Source organism: Rhinatrema bivittatum, chromosome 10 (genome assembly GCF_901001135.1).
Source record: "Rhinatrema bivittatum chromosome 10, aRhiBiv1.1, whole genome shotgun sequence".
NCBI lineage: Eukaryota > Metazoa > Chordata > Amphibia > Gymnophiona > Rhinatrematidae > Rhinatrema > Rhinatrema bivittatum.
This window is the reverse complement of record NC_042624.1, coordinates 131,013-151,396: the sequence shown is the minus strand read 5'-3', so window position 1 is coordinate 151,396 and position 20,384 is coordinate 131,013. Positions and strand designations below refer to the sequence as shown.

At 46.5% G+C, this 20,384-nt stretch overlaps 1 protein-coding gene across 1 annotated transcript in view; it reads left to right on the top strand.

Annotated features, from left to right (window-relative positions):
* Nucleotides 1-20,384, top strand: part of LOC115100326 (nucleoprotein TPR-like) — a gene marked incomplete at its 3' end in the record, with an annotated part of 228,078 nt that overhangs the window by 80,232 nt on the left and 127,462 nt on the right. The window contains exons 14-15 of the mRNA XM_029618746.1: nt 7,994-8,220; nt 16,830-16,993. Of these exons, the coding sequence (XP_029474606.1) occupies nt 7,994-8,220; nt 16,830-16,993 (391 nt within the window). The remainder of the gene's footprint in view (nt 1-7,993; nt 8,221-16,829; nt 16,994-20,384) is intronic.

Here is a 20,384-nt window from a genome sequence, read left to right as displayed (position 1 = left end):
CTTGTGTCCCCTTTCAGTTTTCTCGCCAAAGGATGATATGTGCGTCAGACACTCGATCGGCTCCTGAGTCTGGGGGCCATTGTACCCGTCCCCCAGGCGGAACACACAAGGGGGAGCTATTCCATTTTCTTCATCCCCAAGAAGGAGGGGTCATTTCGGCCGATCCTCGAAGAAGGTGAACAGGGCCCTCAAAATTCCGCGTTTCAGGATGGAGACCCTGCGCTCCGTCATAGCGGCGGTTCGCAGGGGCGAGTTCCTGGCTTCCCTGGACTTGACCGAGGCGTATTTACACATAGCCATCTGCAAGGATCATCAGAGGTTCCTTCGCTTCAAGATCCTTGGCAACCATTTCCAGTTCTGTGCGCTGCCATTCGGTCTTGCGACAGCACCTCGAGCGTTCACCAAAGTGATGGTGGTAGTGGCAACGGCCCTTTGGAGGGAGGGTGTGCTCGTTCACCAGTATCTCGACGATTGGCTCATTCGGGCAAAGTCGAAGGAGCTGTGCGAGGCAGCAGTCAGCAGAGTTGTGGGGCTCCTGGAGTCGCTAGGTTGGGTAGTCAATCAAGCGAAGAGCAATCTTCTCCCGTCTCAGGTGTTGGATTTCTTGGGAGCCTGATTCGATACCCGGGTAGGGAAAGTTTTTCTCCAGCCGGACAGGATTTCCAAGTTGACGCAGCAAGTCCGCCGCATATCGTCGCTCCCGATGCCCATGGTTTGGGACTACTTGCAGGTCCTCAGCTCCATGGCATCCACTCTAGAGTTGGTCCTTTTGGGCATTTGCTCATATGAAACTGTTACAAAGAGCATTACTTTCTCGATGGGATCCGAAGTCAGGAGTTTCAGATCCCTTTGCTGCTTACAGAGTCCACAAGATGCAGTCTTGTCTGGTGGCTGATCCCAGAGCACTTGTCTCGTGGAGTGGATCTCGAAGTGCCTCCGTGGATAGTGGTCACCACAGATGCCAGCCTTTCAAGTTGGGGAGCGATCTGCCAATGTGCATTAAGGTTCATTAGTGTGCACTAACAGGTTAGTTAGTGCACACTAGGTATGTGTTAGTGCACTGTAACTGTTAATGCACACTAAAAAATGCAACTTAAAAAGTAAAAAGTATCAATTTAGGAGTTCATTAGCTAGAAACACTGCACACTAATTGGTATTACTGCGCACTAACATATTTAGTGCGCAGTAACTCCGTTAGTGTGCACTATCACGAAATACGAATTTTGCCAAAATTTCGGCAAAATTCTCGGTGCATCCGATCCATTATGATTTAGACAATATCGTTGACATTGTTTAATTTGGAAAAAAACGAATGCACGTACCTACTCCAGACTCAGGTTTAAAGATGGGAAGGGCCATGGTGACACTATCCATTGCCTGAACAGATGTGCTTTTCGCCCTTCCTAAGGTTGATGCTGTGGTTTCGGCGGTTACTAAAAAGATTGCCATCCTAGAGGTAGGATCCACCGCATTGAAAGATGTGCAGGATCGTAAACTAGAAATACACCTCAAGAGGATATTTGAGGTGTCGGCCCTGAATTTGGTTGCTGCTATTTGTATTAATTTTATGCAGTGTGCTTGCCTGCGCTGGGTACAGCAGATGCCGAAGTCAGGCAAGGAGGCAGACAGGGCTGAGCGTGTTGAGGCGGCAGGGGCTTACAGGGTGGATGCTCTGTATGATTTGGTTCGGACAACTCTCAGATTATAGTGTTTGTGGTTTCTGCCAGAAAGCTTCTTTCTGGCAGAACTGGTCGGCAGCGGGTGCAACACCGAGCACGGCGGTGAAGGTACTCCCCCCCCCCCCCCCAGCCAGAGACCACCCGGAATGAAACCCAGGAAACACAGAGACAAGGTAAGGTAGAAAACTTTCTAAAAGTCTCCGGCCTTCAAGGCTCAGAAACCCTCACAGATCGTCAGTCAGCATCTGTGCTATCGGGTTGATCAGCCCCGACCGGGCTAGACCCTGATCCGATACGAGGGTCCTCCCACGTGGAGACCCTCCGAGGTGGTTGCCATATTGCTCGCATTGTCGCTGACGCAATTTCCCATCTATTGCTGTCCTGTCCTAACCGAGCCGTGCGCACAGAGATGAGCCGGGTGCACAACCTACTTGTGTGCACGTCGGTGCGCACATAAGTGCCGTGCACACAGCGATGCGCACCACCTCTAGTTCCGAGCGCTACCCTTTGAGCTTGCCACAGCCCCTCGGACGTTCACCAAAATTATGGTGGTAGTAGCGGCGTCACTGAGGAAAGAGGGAATCCTTGTACAGCCATATCTGGGCGATTGGCTGATCAGTGCAAAGTCTCCAGAGGAAAGTCATCAGGCGACCACCAGAGTCAAGGCTCTACTGGAGAACCTGGGATGACTGCCTACAGCCATCCCAATCTCTAGAATACCTGGGAGTCTGGTTTGACACCAGACAAGACAAGGTCATTCTTCCACCTACGAGGAGAAGAAAACTGACGATCCAATTGCTAACAAGTTTTCCCCCCAAAGTATGGGTCTACCTCCAAGTCCTCGGCCTCATGACATCAACCCTGGAAGTGGTTGCATGGGCAAGAGTGCACATGTGACCGCTACAGCGCTCCCTACTGTCACTGTGGAACCCGATGTCCCAGGACTACTCCGTTCACCTGCAGCTCCCGGAGGAGGTGCGTAACCAGCTCCAATCGTGGCTACAAGAAGACCATCTGAGCAAGGGAGTAAGGCTATCCCCACCGACCTGGATCTTTCTCACCACGGACAAGAGCCTACAAGGGTTGAGAATCCACTGCCAGGATCTGACGGCCCAGGGGCAATGGGACAAGGAAGAGTCGGGATGGAACATCAACTGACTGGAAGCCTGGGTGGTCAGACTAGCCTGCATTCGGTTCAGTCACAGGCTCTGGGGCAAATCTGTCAGTCATGTCAGACAACGCCACAACAGTTGCCTATATCAACCGCCAGGGAGGAACCAGAAGCCAACAGGTGACCCTGGAAATAGATCCCCTAATGGCGTGGGCAGAAGTAAACCTTCAAGGGATCTCAGCCGCCCACATCGCGGGAAAAGACAACGTCACTGCGGACTACCTCAGCAGAGAAAGTTTAGACCCAGGGGAATGGACGCTGTTGACCACAGCCTTCCAGTTGATCGTAAACCACTGGGGTACCCCAGCCATGGATCTCCTGGCAACCCAGTCCAACGCCCAAGTTCCGAACTTCTTCCGTCGCAGACAAGAACCACAATCCTAAGGGATTGATGCCCTTGTCCAGACCTGACCACAGGAAGACCTGCTATACGCCTCCCCCCCCCCCCCCCCCCCCGTGGCCAATACTGGGCGGGATCATCCGCAAGGTAGAGCACCACAGAGGGCTAGTACTTCTAGTGGCCCTGGAGTGGCCAAGAAGGCCGTGGTACGCATACATGCGAAGACTCGTGACGGGGAGTGCTCTCCCTCTACCTCCACACAAGGATCTGCTCCAGCAAGGCCCAATCCTCCACGAAGACCCAACTCTATTCTCTCTTATGGTCTGGTCATTGAGAGGACACACCTGAAGAAGAGCGGATACTCTAGGGCGGTGATTGATACCTTGCTCCAAGCACGCAAATTCTCCACATCACTGACCTACATACGAATATGGAGAATATTTGAAGCTTGGTGCAAAGACTGTGACATCCTTCTGCGGACAGTCAAAATTCCCACGATCCTGAAATTTCTGCAGGACGAATTACAGAAGGGGTTGTCTCAACTCCATCAAGGTTCAGGTGGCCGCACTGGCCTATTTCGGAGCCAAAGTGGAAGGCACCAGCCTAGCATCTCATCCGGACATCTCCCGCTTCCTGAGAGGGGTCAAGCAGATTCGACCACCCCTAAAGTGGCCGGTACCCCTATGGAACCTCAATCTAGTACTAGACATCCTAGCGGGAGCCTCTTTCAGACCTATCCGAGGTCTGCCTCTGACTCCTAACCTTGAAGACGGCATTCCTAGTGGCAATATGTTCGGCCCGTCACATCTCCAAACTTCAAGCACTATCCTGTCGAGAACCGTTCCTCAGGTTCACACCGGGATCCATACAGCTACGTATGGTCCCCTCCTTCCTCCCAAAAGTGGTTTCTCACTTCTATCTAAACCAAACCATCTTGCTGCTATCTCCAGACAAGCATAAGGACTCTGAAGAATTTCACCGCCTTTGCCATCTTAATGTCGGCAGACTCCAGTCCGATACCTAGAAAGGTCGGAATCTGTACAAAAGTCGGACCACCTATTCGTCCTTCATAGCGGGAAGAAACAAGGGGAAGCGGCCTTGCGAGTAACCATAACCCACTGGATCAAAGAAAAAATCAAGGCGGCCTACATAGAGGCACTGCCTCCACCTCTAAAAGTCAAGGCCCATTCCACTAGAGCCCAGGCAGTGTACTGGGCAGAAACCAAGATGCTGTCACCCGCCGAGATCTGTCGGGCAGCGACATGGTCCTCCATTCACACCTTTGCCAGGTTCTACCGCCTGGATGTTCAGGCACGGGAGAACATAGCATTCACAAGGGCAGTACTAAGTGGGCCACGGGCAGCCTCCCACCTGGTTCGGGAGTAGCATTTGTACATCTCATTGGTCCTGAGTCCATCTGTACACGCTAGGAAATGGAGAAATTACTTATCTGATAATTTCGTTTTCCTTAGTGTAGACAGTTGGACTCAGCATTCCGCCCATGGCTGCCTCCAAACACAGAACCTCAGGTGACAATCCCCGAGAGCGAGACAAGTACGGGTAAGCCACGCTTTACTCTAGTTAAGACACCCATAGTTACCGGGTGTCGACGTTTCTCGGTTGAGTGCACTGGCGATCTCCAGCTATAGTCCACATCAGCCAGTTCAAGTTAATCACGTTAATCAAGTTATTCAAATTATCCAGAGACACATATATCCACAATTGCTTTTCGAAGAGAATACTGAAGAGCTTCCTGCAGGGGGTATATGTACTGGTGGTGACGTCAGATTGAAATCTGACTCCGTCTCCAACTACTATCAGGAGCACACTATACCCATTGGTCCCGAGTCCATCTGTCTACATTAATGAAATGAAATTATCAGGTAAGTAATTTCTCCAATAGATTAGGGCTGTTCAGCTTGGAGAAGAGACTGCTGAAAGGGGATATTATAGAGGTCTACAAAATTATGAAAGGACTAGACCAGGTATATGTGAATCGGTTATTTACAGATTGAGCTCTTGGGTTCTGGCAGCCGGCAGGATTGAGGCAGGTCCCTAGGGCAGTGAAGATACCATGCTGGAGTCAGGGCAGGCAGCAAACTAATGGAGTGAGGGACAAGCCAAGGTCAGGATAAAACAAAAAGAAATAGATGCCGGATGTCCTTTAAAATGCTTTATTGTAGTGGAGATGTATTTAAATTGCCCGACTCTGGCCGAGTTTCACCACCTAATGAATGGCTGCCTCAAGGGCTATGATAAATAAAATAAAAATAATTTAATACATCATAAAAACATATTATATATTAGCACGTTAGGAATTGAAGTATCAAGTTGAGGTCATGTTAATTAAAAACACCTAAAGTAACTTATAAAGTGTTAATGGATGGTAAACACAAATTAAATAAAGTTAATATAAATTAGGGGACTGATGATTAAAAATGATGAATATAGTTAGTCTAAAATTTAAAAGAAATTAATTGTTTTTTAATAAAATTAAGACACATCTCCAATGGAAATCAAATGTTATTGTCCTATTGTATTGACTACCAAGTTATACTAACTCTGTTACTCAAGGATTTTAATTCATTACGAATTTATTGTTTATATCCCAGTTCTTATCTCCTGTTCTTTGTAAGACTCTAGTCAGTCATTTCATCTGTTGTCTGTAAACCGAAGTGCTTAGTGATTCTATCTCTCTAGAACCTCGGTATATAAAAATGTTAAATAAATAAAATAAATATTGTTTATTAATATAATCGTTACCTTCTGACACGATACTGAACCACAAGTATCCACTCAGAAAACACATAATTAGAAAAGCAATCTAGCTGATCATGTCCCCTAGTTTATATTAATTTTATTTAATTTGTTTACCATCCATTCACTTTTTATGTTACTTTAGGTGTTTTTAATTAACATAACCTAAATTTGATACCTCAGTTCCTAACACATACAGGTATTGTTTTTTAATTTAAGTTAATTTTGTTACCTTTGCTTGAAGATTGATATTTCAAAACTACTTATGTTCACAATCACCTCTATATGTCATCAATTTTTATGTTGGTGTGTTAATGCCAAATTAGTTTTAAGTTGTTTTATTTTTGTAAGTCACAGTGCTAATATATATGTTTTTATGATCTATTGAATGATTTTTATTTTATTTATCCATAGCTCCTGAGGCAGCCACTCATTAGGTGGCGAAACTCGGCTAGAGTTAGGCAATTTAAATACGTCTCCAATAAAGCATTTTAATGGACATTTGGCATCTATTTCTTTTTGTTTTATCCTCATGGCTTTCATAGATAGCCTTCCTCATTGTTTCTTGGGTCCAGGCCAAGGGCAGGCTTAGGCAAGGGGTCATGTCCAGGAAACAGGTAATTGTAGCCAGGTCCAAGCAAGAGGTCAGGATCCGAAGAGTCAAGCTAAGGGGAGAGACAAACACACCAAAGACATTGGACGAGACAAGTAGGATAAGGCAAGGCCCCCAGAACCAGGAATGCATACAGGAATCAGGAATCAGGAACCATGCAGGAGCAACACACACTACTTCATAGTAGAAGACTTGCTGCTGAGGCAAAGAATTGCAGGTTGCTGAGGCAAAGAATTGTAGGTCAGGAGGCTGACGACATCTAGAGGTGCCGCTCAGCACACATATTAGGCAAAGTGCCTATGTGACAGCAGCGGCCTGGCTGGGATGATGGTGTCAGCAATGGTCAGTGGTGTTTGGTGATGGTGGGATGCTCTGCAATGGGAGGTGTTGGGCAGCGACTCATGGGACAATCCTGCGAGCTGCCAAATGTAGCACAGGGACTTGAGTCCTTGTTTTCAAATGGAAACCCTGAAGTCCATCAATGTGGCTGTGAGGCAAGGAGAGTGTTTGATTTTGTTGGACCTAGCTTCATATCCCATCTGATGGGAACATCCAAGATTTCTATGCTTTGCTGTGCTGAGAGATTATTTCCAGTTCCAAGAACCTTATAGAAGCTACTGGTGGTAGTGGTAGCACTTGTACACCAAGACACCAAGAGGGATATATCTGTTATATGAGTTAGGCTAGGTGGTGAATTTTGCCAATAGCAAGCTGATTCCTGCTTAGTCCTTGTAGTACCTGAGTCTTGTGCATTTGATGGTAAAAAGGATTCGGAAGCTTTAGAGAGAAGTGTGTAGCCTGATTTTAGCTCCAAGACCTAGGAATAAATAAATACTTGCAGGTCTTAGGATCCATAGCAGCAGCCTTTGATCTGGTATCTTGGACAAGAGCTCATATGCGATACTTGCAGATTGTCTTCTGTCAAGATGGTTCCCTCAATGACAGATCTATTCCACAAGCCTTCCCTTGCCAGCAAAAACCAAATCCAGTGGAGGCTAGTGGTAAAGAATCTGGAGTTGGGGGGAAATTTGGAAATGCAATTCTGGGTGACAATAATGACTGATGCCAGCCTTATCTAGCTGTAGGGGGGCAGGGGGTAACTCAAGGAACTTGAAGTCTCTTGGAATTCAAGTGGTCCATCGGTTGGTCAGAAACAAAGGCCATAAGAAAGGCATTACAGGCTGTTCAAATAATCTGACAATGCAATGGTGTATGTAAATTGGGGCAGAACAAGGAGTCAGTTGGTCGGAAATGTGAGTCTACTTGTAAAGTGAGCAGAAAAGCAGGGGTTGCAATTTTCAAAAAGCCTTTTTGCCTGAGTAAATAGGGAGTACAATTTTCAAAAACTATCTGGGAAGGTCACAGTGAAATATAGGTTCTTATGCCTCAAACTTGAATCTCTCTCTCCCCCCCCCCCCTCCCCCCATCACCAGATTAGAGTACTTTTGATGGAGCTAGAAGAGGCCAGAGGAAATCACGTCCTGCGCGATGAAGAAGTGAGTTCTGCCGACATAAGCAGCTCCTCAGAAGTGATAACCCAGCATTTGGTCACGTTCCGAAACATCGAAGAGCTGCAGCAGCAGAACCAACGCCTCCTGCTAGCGCTTCGAGAGCTGGGGGAAGCCAAAGAGAAAGAAGAGGAGGAAAGCACATCAGCAAAGTAAGTAAAATCCAAAAGATGTTTTTGTGGTGTAAGATTGGGATGTACTACAGGGCAATGGTTGTATATTACAAAAGAAAAATTGTCAGCCCTGGCTGTTATATCCTCACAATTTAAGGTACCAAAACATTACTCCTTTCCAGCACTCTCTATTCTTTGAGGCTTTGATTCTGGAACCTCATTTATGCTATTACTTTTGGATATTACAGCAGCTTTTAACACACTGGATCACTCATCCTCCTTTCCTGGCTAGCCGACATTGGTATTTCAGAAACAGTATTTTCATGGTTCAGTTCTTATCGATGAAGAATCCAACATGGAAAGGCAATACAATTATTAATGTCCCTTATAACTTAAAATATTTTTATTGTATGTCTGGCAAATGTGTCAGCGTACCAACATTGTTAACAGAAGCTTCACGGTCTCCCGACACGGGCCCTGTTTCGAAAAATGTGTGTTTAGGACACCAGTTTTGTCGAGGCTGAAAATCATCAACTCTTTAAAATTTTAATTCTGGATAAATCAGCACTAATCTCGTCAGGAGAGTTGGTGATTTTCAGCCTTGACATAATTGGTCTCCTAAACACTTTTTGATCCCTATTGATCTGGGTTCCCTCCTGACGCAGTTTTTCGAAACACGGTCCATGTCAGGGGACCGTGAAGCTTCTGTTAACTATGATGACACGCTGACACATTTGCCTGACATACAATAAAAATATTTTAAGTTATAAAGGACATTAATAATTTTGTTGCCCTTCCTTGTATTCTTCATTGATTATTTTTGGTTGGACTGCTCACCCTTGTTGCTTGGCTCAATTCTTATCGAGCCAACAGCTCACAAGAAGTCAGAATTGCCTCATTTGTTTCGTTTTGGTGCCCCGTCACCATTGGAGTGCTTCAGGGTTATGCCTTTTCAGCTGCTTTATTCAACATTTATTTATTTACTCTCTGCATTAATACTTTCTTACTGATTATTTGCTATTCATTTTTTACTTCCCAGCGAAATCTATTTGGACCACTACCACACAGTTTGCTTCACTCTGTTTATACCTGATCAAATCACAGTTACCTTATAATAAACTTTAAATAAATCTCAAGAAAAATGAAATAAAATGGAAAATGCCATGCCTCTGTATCGCTCCATGGTGAGACCGCAACTTGACTACTGTGTACAATTCTGGTCACCGCATCTCAAAAAAGATTATAGTTTCACTGGATAAGATACAGAGAAGGGCGACCAAAATGATAAAAGGGATGGAACATCAGGGCTGGTCACCGGGGGGATGTGATAGAGGTCTTTAAAATCATGAGAGGTAGATGTGAATCAGCTATTTACACTTTTGGATAATAGAAGGACTAGGGGGCACTCCATGAAGTTAGCATGTGGCACATTTAATACTACTCTGAGAAAGTTGTTTCACTCAATGCAAAATTAAGCTCTGGAATTTGTTGCCAGAGGATGTGGTTGGTGCAGTTAGTGCAGCTGGGTTTAAAAAAAGATTTGGATAAGTTCTTGGAGAAGTCCATTAACTGCTATTAATCAAGTTGACTTAGGGAATGGCCTCTGCTATTACTGGCAACAGCAGCATGGGATGATCTTAGTGTTTGGGTACTTGCCAGGTTCTTGAAGCCTGGTTTGGCCACTGTTGGAAACAATGCTGGGCTTCATGGACCCTTGGTCTGACCCAGTATGGCAATTTCTTATGTTCTTATAGACCGCTTATCAAAATGTTCTGCTCCATCTACATTAACCTTTGATAATCAGACTTAGAATATTTCTGTGTAACATTTGGCCGCTTGCAGGATGGCCCCCATGAGCAGCCTAACTCACTAAGACCCCGGCATACCATGTTATCTCCTTCGATGGCATAGATGCCGCCATGCTGGCCTCCCTAGATGTTTGTGTACCGCATGCCGGATTAAGGATCCGCAGCAGGAAATTTCTACCCGGCTCTCCATGATGACATTGCCTAGTGTGTAGCCAGATGGACTTAGGACCAATGGGTTATGTGCTTCCCTGCTAGCAGATGGAGATGGAGTCAGGTTTCAAAGCTGACGTCACTTTAGCTATACCCCTGCAGTGACCTCAGCCATTCAGTATCTCTCCGTATCATAGCAGATGTGGATTGTGCCTTCCCTATTGGGAAGATAGTACTCTTTAGAAGAGTAAATTTTACCTTTAAATTTTACCTTTAAATTGGAGAAAGTTGGAGCCCTGCTCTCCTGTGGTGATATCTAATGGTCCCTCCCCCAGTTGAGAATTCTTGAGACGATTTACGAGATCCCTCAGAGGTGTGCCTTGGTCCGGTAGCCGGTTCTCGACATGGACTTTGCTGCTAAGGCAGCAGGTGCAGAAAGCCGAGCGAGGCGGTGTTAGACTTTGCCCTCTCCCCCTACAGCCAGAGACCATCTCTGTACCCAGCCGGTAAGCGCTGAGCCCAGGTAAGTGCATAAGAACTCCGATTCAGCGACGTGGAAGGGCTTCGGTAAATCTTTTCTCCAGTTTCCTTGCTTGGCATGTTGTACCAACGATGATCTCGTTAGGGCAAGAGAAGTGGGTTTCTGAGTGTATTGAGCAGCCCCCCGATGGACTAGGCCCTGCTTTATACTCTGTGGGCACTCCATGTGGCAGGCTGGATGGCGCCATCTTGCGCACGGTTTGGTGCGATGTCACTTCTCCCATTGATCAACAGTACACGCAGTGAGGGCCGGCCCTTTTGTGAGCCTGATGTGCACATAAGTGTGTGCATAACTGCGCGCATAACCAGATAACTGTGCACATACCTTTGCGCAATAAGTACTCGCATATATTCGCGCACAACCGGACGCTTATACTTACGTGCTTCAGGGCGGATTTGTGCGCGCTTGAGCTGAATGCACAAGCTACAGTTAACTATGGCTCTGGCAACAAAGAAGCACAAGCGACACTCCCTTTGGGCTGCACAGTGAACTAGAATCCTCCTGTGTCAGCATTGTGAAGAAGCCAAGGGAGGGCTGGACTCTCAGACCTTCTCCAAGCCCGGCCTCTCCCAGTCAGAGAACAGATCAGCCGCAACCTTATCTGGTAGCACCCTGGATCTGAGCAATCCCAGGGTTGCGTCCTCCCCGGGAGAGGGCAGTTCAGCGGCTCCTACCCCAGTTCCTCCTGGGCTAGGTATGGACCCGGCGACCTTTTCTTGGGTGGAATTCTTAAAGGGCCTTCAAGCCTTTGTTCAGGTGCTGTCAGCTGCTGCCCCTGCCTGGTCTGAGCCCCAGCTGGGAAGGCCTCGTACTCCCAGCCCTAGCAGCATGCCTTGGGACATGCCTCGCCTCACCAAGGGGTATCCCTGACAGGGACCCAGACGCCATGGACGACAATGATGCAGACTCTTTGGAGGATGGGGAAATCCCTCCAAGCCAGGAGCCATACCGGACCATGCTACGGTTTTTCCACAGAGATGAATTGCCGGCCCTGGTCTCCCAGACCCTGAAGATTCTGGGAGTTCCAGGCATGGACCCTATGTCTGCACCAAAGAGGAATCCCATCCTGGTGTCTTTACGGAAAGCCTCTTGCAATTTCCCGATGCTGGAAGCCATCCAAGAGTTGATTGACCTGGAGTGGGACGCCCTGGAAGCCAGTTTTAAAGGAGGTCGGGCCTTGTACCCTCTGGACCTGGCGGCCAAAGAATGCCTGCATTTCCCGAAAGTGGACATCTTGGTCAACGCCATCTTGAAGCAAACAAATATCCCAGTAAAGGGAGGAGCGGCCTTGATGCACATGATAGGCGGTTGAAGTCCATCCTTAGCAAGCCTTTAACCAGACAGCAATGACACTCCAGATCACTTCCTGTTGTACCCTGGTGGCTCGTTCGTTTCTACTTCTCTCTAGAGAGGCAGATAGCTCAGGGGCGCATCCCAGAGAGGTTATGGAGCCTGCCACGGCCTTCCTAACAGATGCAAGCTCTGACCTAGTGAGTACCTCGGTTAGAGGAGTAGCCTCGGTGTTGGTGGTCAGAAGACAGCTATGGCTGCGAAATTGATCAACGGATGCAACTTCTAAAGTAAACCTCACAAAGATGCCCTTTAAGGGATCCCTTGTATTTGGAAGCGAATTGGAAAAACTAGCTAGTAAGTGGGGTGAATCTCCAGTGCCTCGGCTATCGGAAGATAAAAAGAGGTCACAGTGCCCCTCGCCCAGGAAGGGTCGAGCCAGGGACTCCCAATGTTTCCAGCCCTACAGAAACTCGTCATTTCAGACATCTCGACCCTAGGGAAGTTCTCTGTCCTTTCGGAGCAGACAACCAAAAACAGGAACTGGTTTGGGCTCAGGTTCAATCCGAACTTCTCAACGAAGTTTGGCTGACCCATCCAAGGGACGAGGAGATAAGGAGCCGACTATCCTTCTATCAGAGGTGAGTCGAGATCACGTCGGACAAATGGGTACTGGACATCATATGAGAAGGATACACTCTAGAATTTTGCAGCATCCCTCGGGACATGCTCATGATATCACCTTGCCACTCTCAGCACAAAAAACTGGCAGTGAAATCCATGTTGGTAAGGCTCTTCAGTTTGAGGGCTATAACCCCAGTACCTACACCCCAGGAAAATATGGAGAGTTATTCCATTTTTTCAACATACCCAAGAAGGGAGGGTTCATTTCGCCCCATCCTGGATCTCAAAAGCGTCAATCATCTGTGGGTAATTCACTTCCACTTACTCTTCGCTCTGTTGTAATGACTGTACAACCGGGAGAGTTCTTAACATCCCTGGACCTCTCAGAGGCCTACCTTCATATCCCAATCCGTCAAGACCACCAGCGTTTCCTTTGCTTTGAGGTACTGGTCTGCCATTATCAGTTTTGGGCATTGCCCTTCGACCTGACAACTGCCCCCAGAACATTCTCCAAAATTATGGTGGTTGAGGTGGCGGCACTGAGGAAAAAAGGGATCCTGGTGCACCCTTACTTAGACGACTGGCTGTTCCCTATACGTACCCGGATCATTCCATACTCCTGGGTTTATGCATCCGTGTCAGCAGATGGAAACAGAGAAAGTTTAACACTGCTTGATAAGCACTGGTGTCATTTGCAGTTCTTCAGTATTTCTCTGTCTCCAGCAGAGGGTGGCTAGTGCATTCACCTGCAGTTTCTGGTAACTTTTTGGTCTTTTTACTTTTTCTTTTTCCGTTTCTTTTTCTCAGGAGCATTTCTCCCAGGGGTCGGGTTCCCTGGGGGAACCCTTCCCTGTTTGGTTGAGGTGGACGAGCTGGAGGTCAGTGACCTTTTTGTACGCTCACTCCAGCTCCCATTCATGAGGTGCAAATCTGGTATTCCAGATCCCTCCCTTTGCAAGGCCACATAGGTGGCTTTTCAGCTCGGGGCAGCTGCTTTTTGTTTTTAGGGCTCTCTCTCCTAGCTTTCAGGCTGAGCTGAAGCTGGACAGCTCCCCTCGGCCTTAGGAGAGCAGAGGTCCTGTTATTTTTGTAAAGTTTAAAAAAAAAAAAAGTTTCAGCAGGAAGTAGCTGCAGCACGGCAGTAAGTCTCTCCCATGCCCCTTTGAAATCCTTCACAGTTTTGGTCTTCACTTCTCCAGAAGGGCGTTCCAGGCATCCACCACCCTCTCAGTGAAGAAATACTTCCTGACATTGGTTCCGAGTCTTCCTGCCTAGAGTTTTAAATCGTGACCCCTGGTTCTGCTGATTTTTTTCCGACAGAAAAGGTTTGTCGTTGTCTTTGGATCATTAAAACCTTTCAAGTATCTGAAAGTCTGTATCATATCACCTCTGCTCCTCCTTTCCTCCAGGGTGTACATATTTAGATTCTTCAATCTCTCCTCATAAGTCATTTGATGAAGACCCTCCACCTTTTTTGGTTGCCCTTCTCTGGACTGCCCCCATCCTGTCTCTGTCCCTTCGGAGATACGGTCTCCAGAACTGAACACAGTACTCCAGGTGAGGCCTCACCAAGGACCTGTACAAGGGGATCATCACTTCCCTTTTCTTACTCGATATTCCTCTCTCTATGCAGCCCAACATTCTTCTGTTACAACTTAAGCCCAGCACTCGCCTGCCAGCAGTTTCCTGGGATCTCAGCGTTGTCCCTTCTCAGCTCATGAAATCTGTTTGCACCATTGTGGTCCTGCGACTTGAAGTACCTTTCCTGGAAGGTCATCTTCTTAGTTGTGGTTAATTCAGCTTGCAGGGTCAGTGAACTGCAAGTTCTGGTGTCGTACCCCCCCCCCCCCCCCCTATACAAAATTTTGTTATAAGGTGGTTCTGTGTTCGCACCCGAAATTCTTTCCTAAGGTGATCTGAGTTCCATCTTAATCCATTGTGTTTTTCCAAAGCCACATGCTCACTGGGATGAGTGGGCTTTGCAAACCCTGGGTTGTAAAAGAGCTCTGGCCGTTTACTTGAAATGGACAGCTCCTCACCAACTCTCCACTCAACGTTGTCTCTTTCGACAAAAAGATTAGGGGTTGCAGAATCCAAGCAGACCTTATCCCATTGGCTTGCGGACGGTATTTCCTTCTGCTTCGCTCAGGCGGGTTTACAGCTTGAAGGTCATGTCAAGGCTCATTCCGTACGAGCTATGCGAGTCTCGGTGGCTCCCTTGTATGCAGTCCCCATTCACGAGATTTGCAGAGCAGTAACCTGGAATTCCCTCCATATGTTCGCCTCGCATTATTGCCTGGATAAGAGTGGCTGGCAGGACAGTCTGTCCTCTGTAACATTTCAGCCATGAAATCCCATCTCTTCCTCCGTGGGCCCTGTGCTTGGGTGCAGGCCTGCTCCTCTGGTTATTGCAGCTCTAGTTGATGTGCACATTGTCACCTGTTCTCTGCTGCACATGTTCAGAGCGGCCTGGAGCTACTTAATCACCCATGTGTGAGGACTACCATCCTGCTTGTCCTGGGAGAAAGCAGAGTTGCTTACCTGTAACAGGTATTCTCCAAGGACAGCAGGATGTTAGTCCTCATGAAACCGCCTGCCACCCCGCAGAGTTGAGTTTCCTTTGGATTGTTTTATTTTTTTGCAACCTCTCAGGCCGATACAGTGGAGCGCACTGTTAACCCACGATTGGACGCGTGTTTTCGACGCACTAGCGTTACCCCTTATTCAGTAAGGGGTCGAAAACGCGCATCCAAACCCCCCCCCGAACCTAATAGCACCCACAACATGCAAATGCATGTTGATGGCCCTATTAGGTATTGTCGCGCGATTCAGAAAGGCCAAGCCGCCCAAAGGTAGGCGCTAATTTCTCCGGACACCGGGAAAGTGCACCCTCCAACTTAATATCATGGCGTTATTAAGTCGGAGGTCCCGAAAGTTACAAAAAAAAAATAATTTTGAAGTCAGCTTGCGGGTTGAAAACCAGACGCTCAATTTTGCCGACGTCCGGTTTCCGAACCCGTGGCTGTCAGTGGGCTCGAGAACCGATGCTGGCAAAATTGAGCGTCGGCTGTCAAACCCGCTGACAGCCACCGCTCCTGTCAAAAAAGAGGCGCTAGGGAAGCGCTAGTGTCCCTAGCGCCTCTTTTTACCTCTCTTTACCGCCGGGCCTAATTTGAATACTGAATCGCGCGCACGGGAGAGCGGGCTTTTGCCCGCTCTCCCGTGGACTTTACTGTATTGGCCCGTCTGTTTTAAGACTGTAGAGGGACCTCGTGGGACACATGGTTAGTGGCATGCTGGGCATGCTCAATGTGCCTGTCAGTTTATAAAAACTTTGAGAGAAGTTTTCCGTGCTGGGCTTCATCTGATGATGTCACCTTTGTGTGAGGACTAACATCCTCTATCTTTGGAGAACACCTGTTAAAAGCAAGCAACTCTGCTTTATACTGTTGTCAGAAATGCATATTGAAGAACATTGTATTCAGATAGGGCAGCACTGCTTCAATATCGTTGTAAACAGGAAGCATCAACAGTTGTGTTCCTTTATGGACATTTTCAATTTTGGCCCCTTGCCATGTTGCCAATGTGACTTATGATCACTCTCTGTTCAAAATTCAACTAAAGTTTTCAATCTAATGTGATTCCAGTAACGTAATCTGTGATTCAGTGTACTTTCCCTCTAGTCTATGTTGGTAGATCCAAGGGCACAATTCGCACTCTCTGCTTTGAGACAATTGTAGCTATTTGAGGACTGAAAAGGAACAAGCTCCAATTGATTGTCATTGCTTAGCCTGTCGTCATGATTTTGGAGTCTTGTGGTGGGGCTCCAGTTGTTAGTCACAGTCTCTCTCTATAGAGAGAATCTGATGATTCTGTCTCCTAATCCTTAGTGGAATTCTGAGTAGGGGATCAATGTTTTAAAGTGTTTTAATTCTGTTCTATTGCTTTGACATAAAGACATTGCCAAATTCCATGTCTGCACCAGTTCCTTATAGCAGTTGAGGTCCTCTTTCTTCATCTGCTGACAGGATGCTGTAAACCCATGTATTTGTACTGGTATAGCAGGATTCAAACAGAGAAAATTAAGAGGTAAGACTAAATTTCCCCTTTATGAAGGATTCATACAGTTAGTAGCAAAGAGAAGGGTACCAGTAATACAATTAAAATACTGAGTTTTACTGCTCCTTTTCTTCCTGGTAAAATGTGTTGTGCTATGTTTTTCTTCTTGGCTGCAGAGTTTCTGAGCTGCAGGTGGAACTGGAGAAGTCTCTCATTGAGCTGCAGCAACTGCGCGAGGCCCGCAGACACCAGATGCAGCTGGCAGAGTCTATCGTACGCCAACGTGATATGTACCGCATCCTGCTGGCTCAGACCACAGGAATGACTGTTCCAGTGCAAGGTCAGTCTCTGCATGTCTGAACCCAATTATGGACCGTTACAAAAAATAAAATACTCTTGGGGGTTATTACTTGATGACCCTTTTTTAGTGGATTGTACTGTATCCTAAGGGTCCATAAAAATGTATTTCTTGGGGCAATCTCCACTACCATTTCCCCAAACGTCTGGTCCCAAGAGATGGAGATCCAGTTGTAGGTCTCTAAAGCTTTTCCCTCTGCTCGTTGGACTCCTGATGGTGACCTCTCATTGGGATAGGTCTGCTACTATAGCCTTTTCACCAACCAACCAGAAAGGGGAAAGCACTTTCAAAGTCCAAAAACTTCCTCTAAGGTGAAAAGTTACTGCAACCCCTCACTTGCAGAGATAAGAGCACCCAGATCTTTTACACCCCCTGACCTCTGGATCCAGGGCTTGCCCCTCACCAAACTGAACCAGGGATCTCCCTAGGAAAGAATCCAAAAAGAAACCCACACTTAACAAAAGTCTCTTCCCAAAACTGAAGGCAGGTCCTGCCAAGTAAGTGTGCACTGCAGGAATGTCTTCTCGAATCAGTCAGCTACCAAAAGAGCTCCTTACTCTCCAGAAGCCAAACGAAAATGGCCACTCTCTCTAAACCACTATTCCCCCGCCCCCCCATCTAGTGGACACCATAGGCTCGCTATGTTTATATATGCATGTATATGTGTGTGTGTATATGTATATATATATATGTAAAACACAAGCAATAACCTTTCTCCACTGTTTCAAAATTAAGGATTTATTACTCGTACCCACAAAGTAAATCAATTTTATAAAGCATATATCAAATATTTATACACTTCATCATATCAAATTTTTAAAGCAATTTAAAAGCACATACACTCTCTCATTCACACTAAGATAAAAACATGAGAGCTTAATTGTGCGTTGAGTGAAAGAATTTTCTCCAATTAGTCTTAAATGTGCTACTTGCTAACTTCATGGTATGCCCCCTAGTCCTTCTATTATCCGAAAGTGTAAATAACCAATTCACATCTACCCATTCAAGACCTCTCATGATCTTAAAGACCTCTATCGTATCCCCCCTCAGCCGTCTCTTCTCCAAGCTGAACAGCCCTAACCTCTTTAGTCTTTCCTCATAGGGGAGCTGTTCCATCCCCTTATTTTGGTTGCCCTTCTCTGTACCTTCTCCATCGCAATTATATCTTTTTTGAGATGCAGCAATCAGAATTGTACACACATTCAAGGTGCGGTCTCACCATGGAGCAATACAGAGGCATTATGACAATTTCCGTTTTATTAACCATTCCCTTCCTAATAATTCCTAACATTCTGTTTGCTTTTTTGACTGCTGCAGCACACTGAGCCGACAATTTTAAAGTATTATCCACTATGATGCCTAGATCATTTTCCTGGGTGGTAGCTCCTAATATGGAACCTAACAACGTGTAACTACAGCAAGGGTTATTTTTCCCTATATGCAACACCTTGCACTTGTCCACATTAAATTTCATCTGCCATTTGGATGCCCAATCTTCAAGTCTTGCAAGTTCCTCCTGTAATGTATCACAATCCGCTTGTGATTTAACTACTCTGAATAATTTTGTATCGTCGACAAATTTGATAACCTCACTCGTCATATTCCTTTCCAGGTCATTTATATATATACAAGCCGTTAAGCCCGTTAAAACGGGCTACATCCCTCTGTCTCTCACCTCCCCCTCATTCTCTCTCCCCTCACTCTTCACCACCCCCTACCTCCCTCCCTCTCACCCACTCAGTCCCTCCCTCCCACTCAGTCTCACTCCCTCCCTCCCCCCTCTCTCCCTCCCTCTCACTCTCCCTCAGTCCCAGTCCCTCCCCCTCTCCCTCAGTCCCTCCCCCTCTCCCTCAGTCCCAGTCCCTCCCCCTCTCCCTCAGTCCCACTCCCTCTCTCTCCTCCCCTCTCACTCAGTCCCTCCCTCTCTCTGTCAGTCCCTCCCTCTCTCTCCTCCCTCGCTGCCGCCGCCGCTGCCACCCGACGCCGCCGCTACCACCGGATGCCGCTGCCGCTGCTGCCACTCAACGCCGCCGCTGCCACTCGACGCCACCATTTTTTTTCTTTTTTTCTGGCTCAGACCGACGTGCTCGCCCGCACATGCGCGGTAGAGATGGTCTCTACTGCGCATTTGCGGCACGTCGGTCATCCTTCGTTTATTAGGTAGGATTGAAAAGCACCGGTCCAAGTACAGATTCCTGAGGCACTCCACTGTTTACCCTTTTCCACTGAGAAAATTGATCATTTAATCCTACTCTCTGTTTCCTGTCTTTTAACCAGTTTGTAATCCACGAAAGGACATCGCCTCTCATGAGGGACTTTATCAAATACCTTCTGAAAATCCAAATACACTACATCTACCGGTTCACCTTTATCCACATGTTTATTAACCCCTTAAAAATGAAGCATATTTGTTAGGCAAGACTTCCCTTGGGTAAATCCATTAAACCATGTCTTTCTATATGCTCTACGATTTTGATCTTGAGAATAGTTTCCATTTTTCCTGGCACTGAAGTCAGGCGCACTGGTCTATAGTTACCTGGATTGCCCCTGGAGCCCTTTTTAAATATTGGGGTTACATTTGCTATCCTCCAGTCTTCAGGTACAATGGATGATTTTAATAATAGGTTACAAATTTTAGCTAATAGATCATAAATTTCATTTTTTAGTTCCTTCAGTACCTAGGATGCATACCATCCGATCCAGGTGATTTGCTACTCTTTAGTTTGTCAATCTGGCTTACTACATCTTCCAGGTTCACAGTGATTTGGTTCAGTTCTTCTGACTCATCACCCTTGACCATCTCCGGAACTGGTATCTCCCAACATCCTCATTAGTAAACACGGAAGCAAAGAATTAATTTAGTCTTTCTGCAATGGCCTTATCTTCCCTAAGAGCCCCTTTAACCCCTTTGGTCATCTAATGGTCCAACCGACGCCCTCACAGGTTTCTTGCTTCGGATATATTTTAAGAAATTTTTATTATGAGTTTTTGCCTCTATGACCAACTTTCATTTCAAATTCTCTCTTCGCCTGTCTTATCAATGTTTTACACTTAACTTGACAATGCTTATGTTTTATCCTATTTTCTTCAGATGGATCCTTCTTCCAAGTTTTGAAGGATGATTTTTGGCTAAAATAGCCTCTTTCACCTCCCCTTTTAACCATGACAGTAATCGTTTTGCCTTCCTTCCACCATTCTTAATGCGCAGAATACATATGGACTGCGCCTCTAGGATTGTATTTTTAAACAATGTCTATGCCTGTTGAACACTTTTAACCTTTGCAGCTGCACCTTTCAGTTTTTTCTAACTATTTTCCTCATTTTATCAAAGTTTCCCTTTTGAAAGTTTAGTGTTAAAGCTGTAGATTAACTT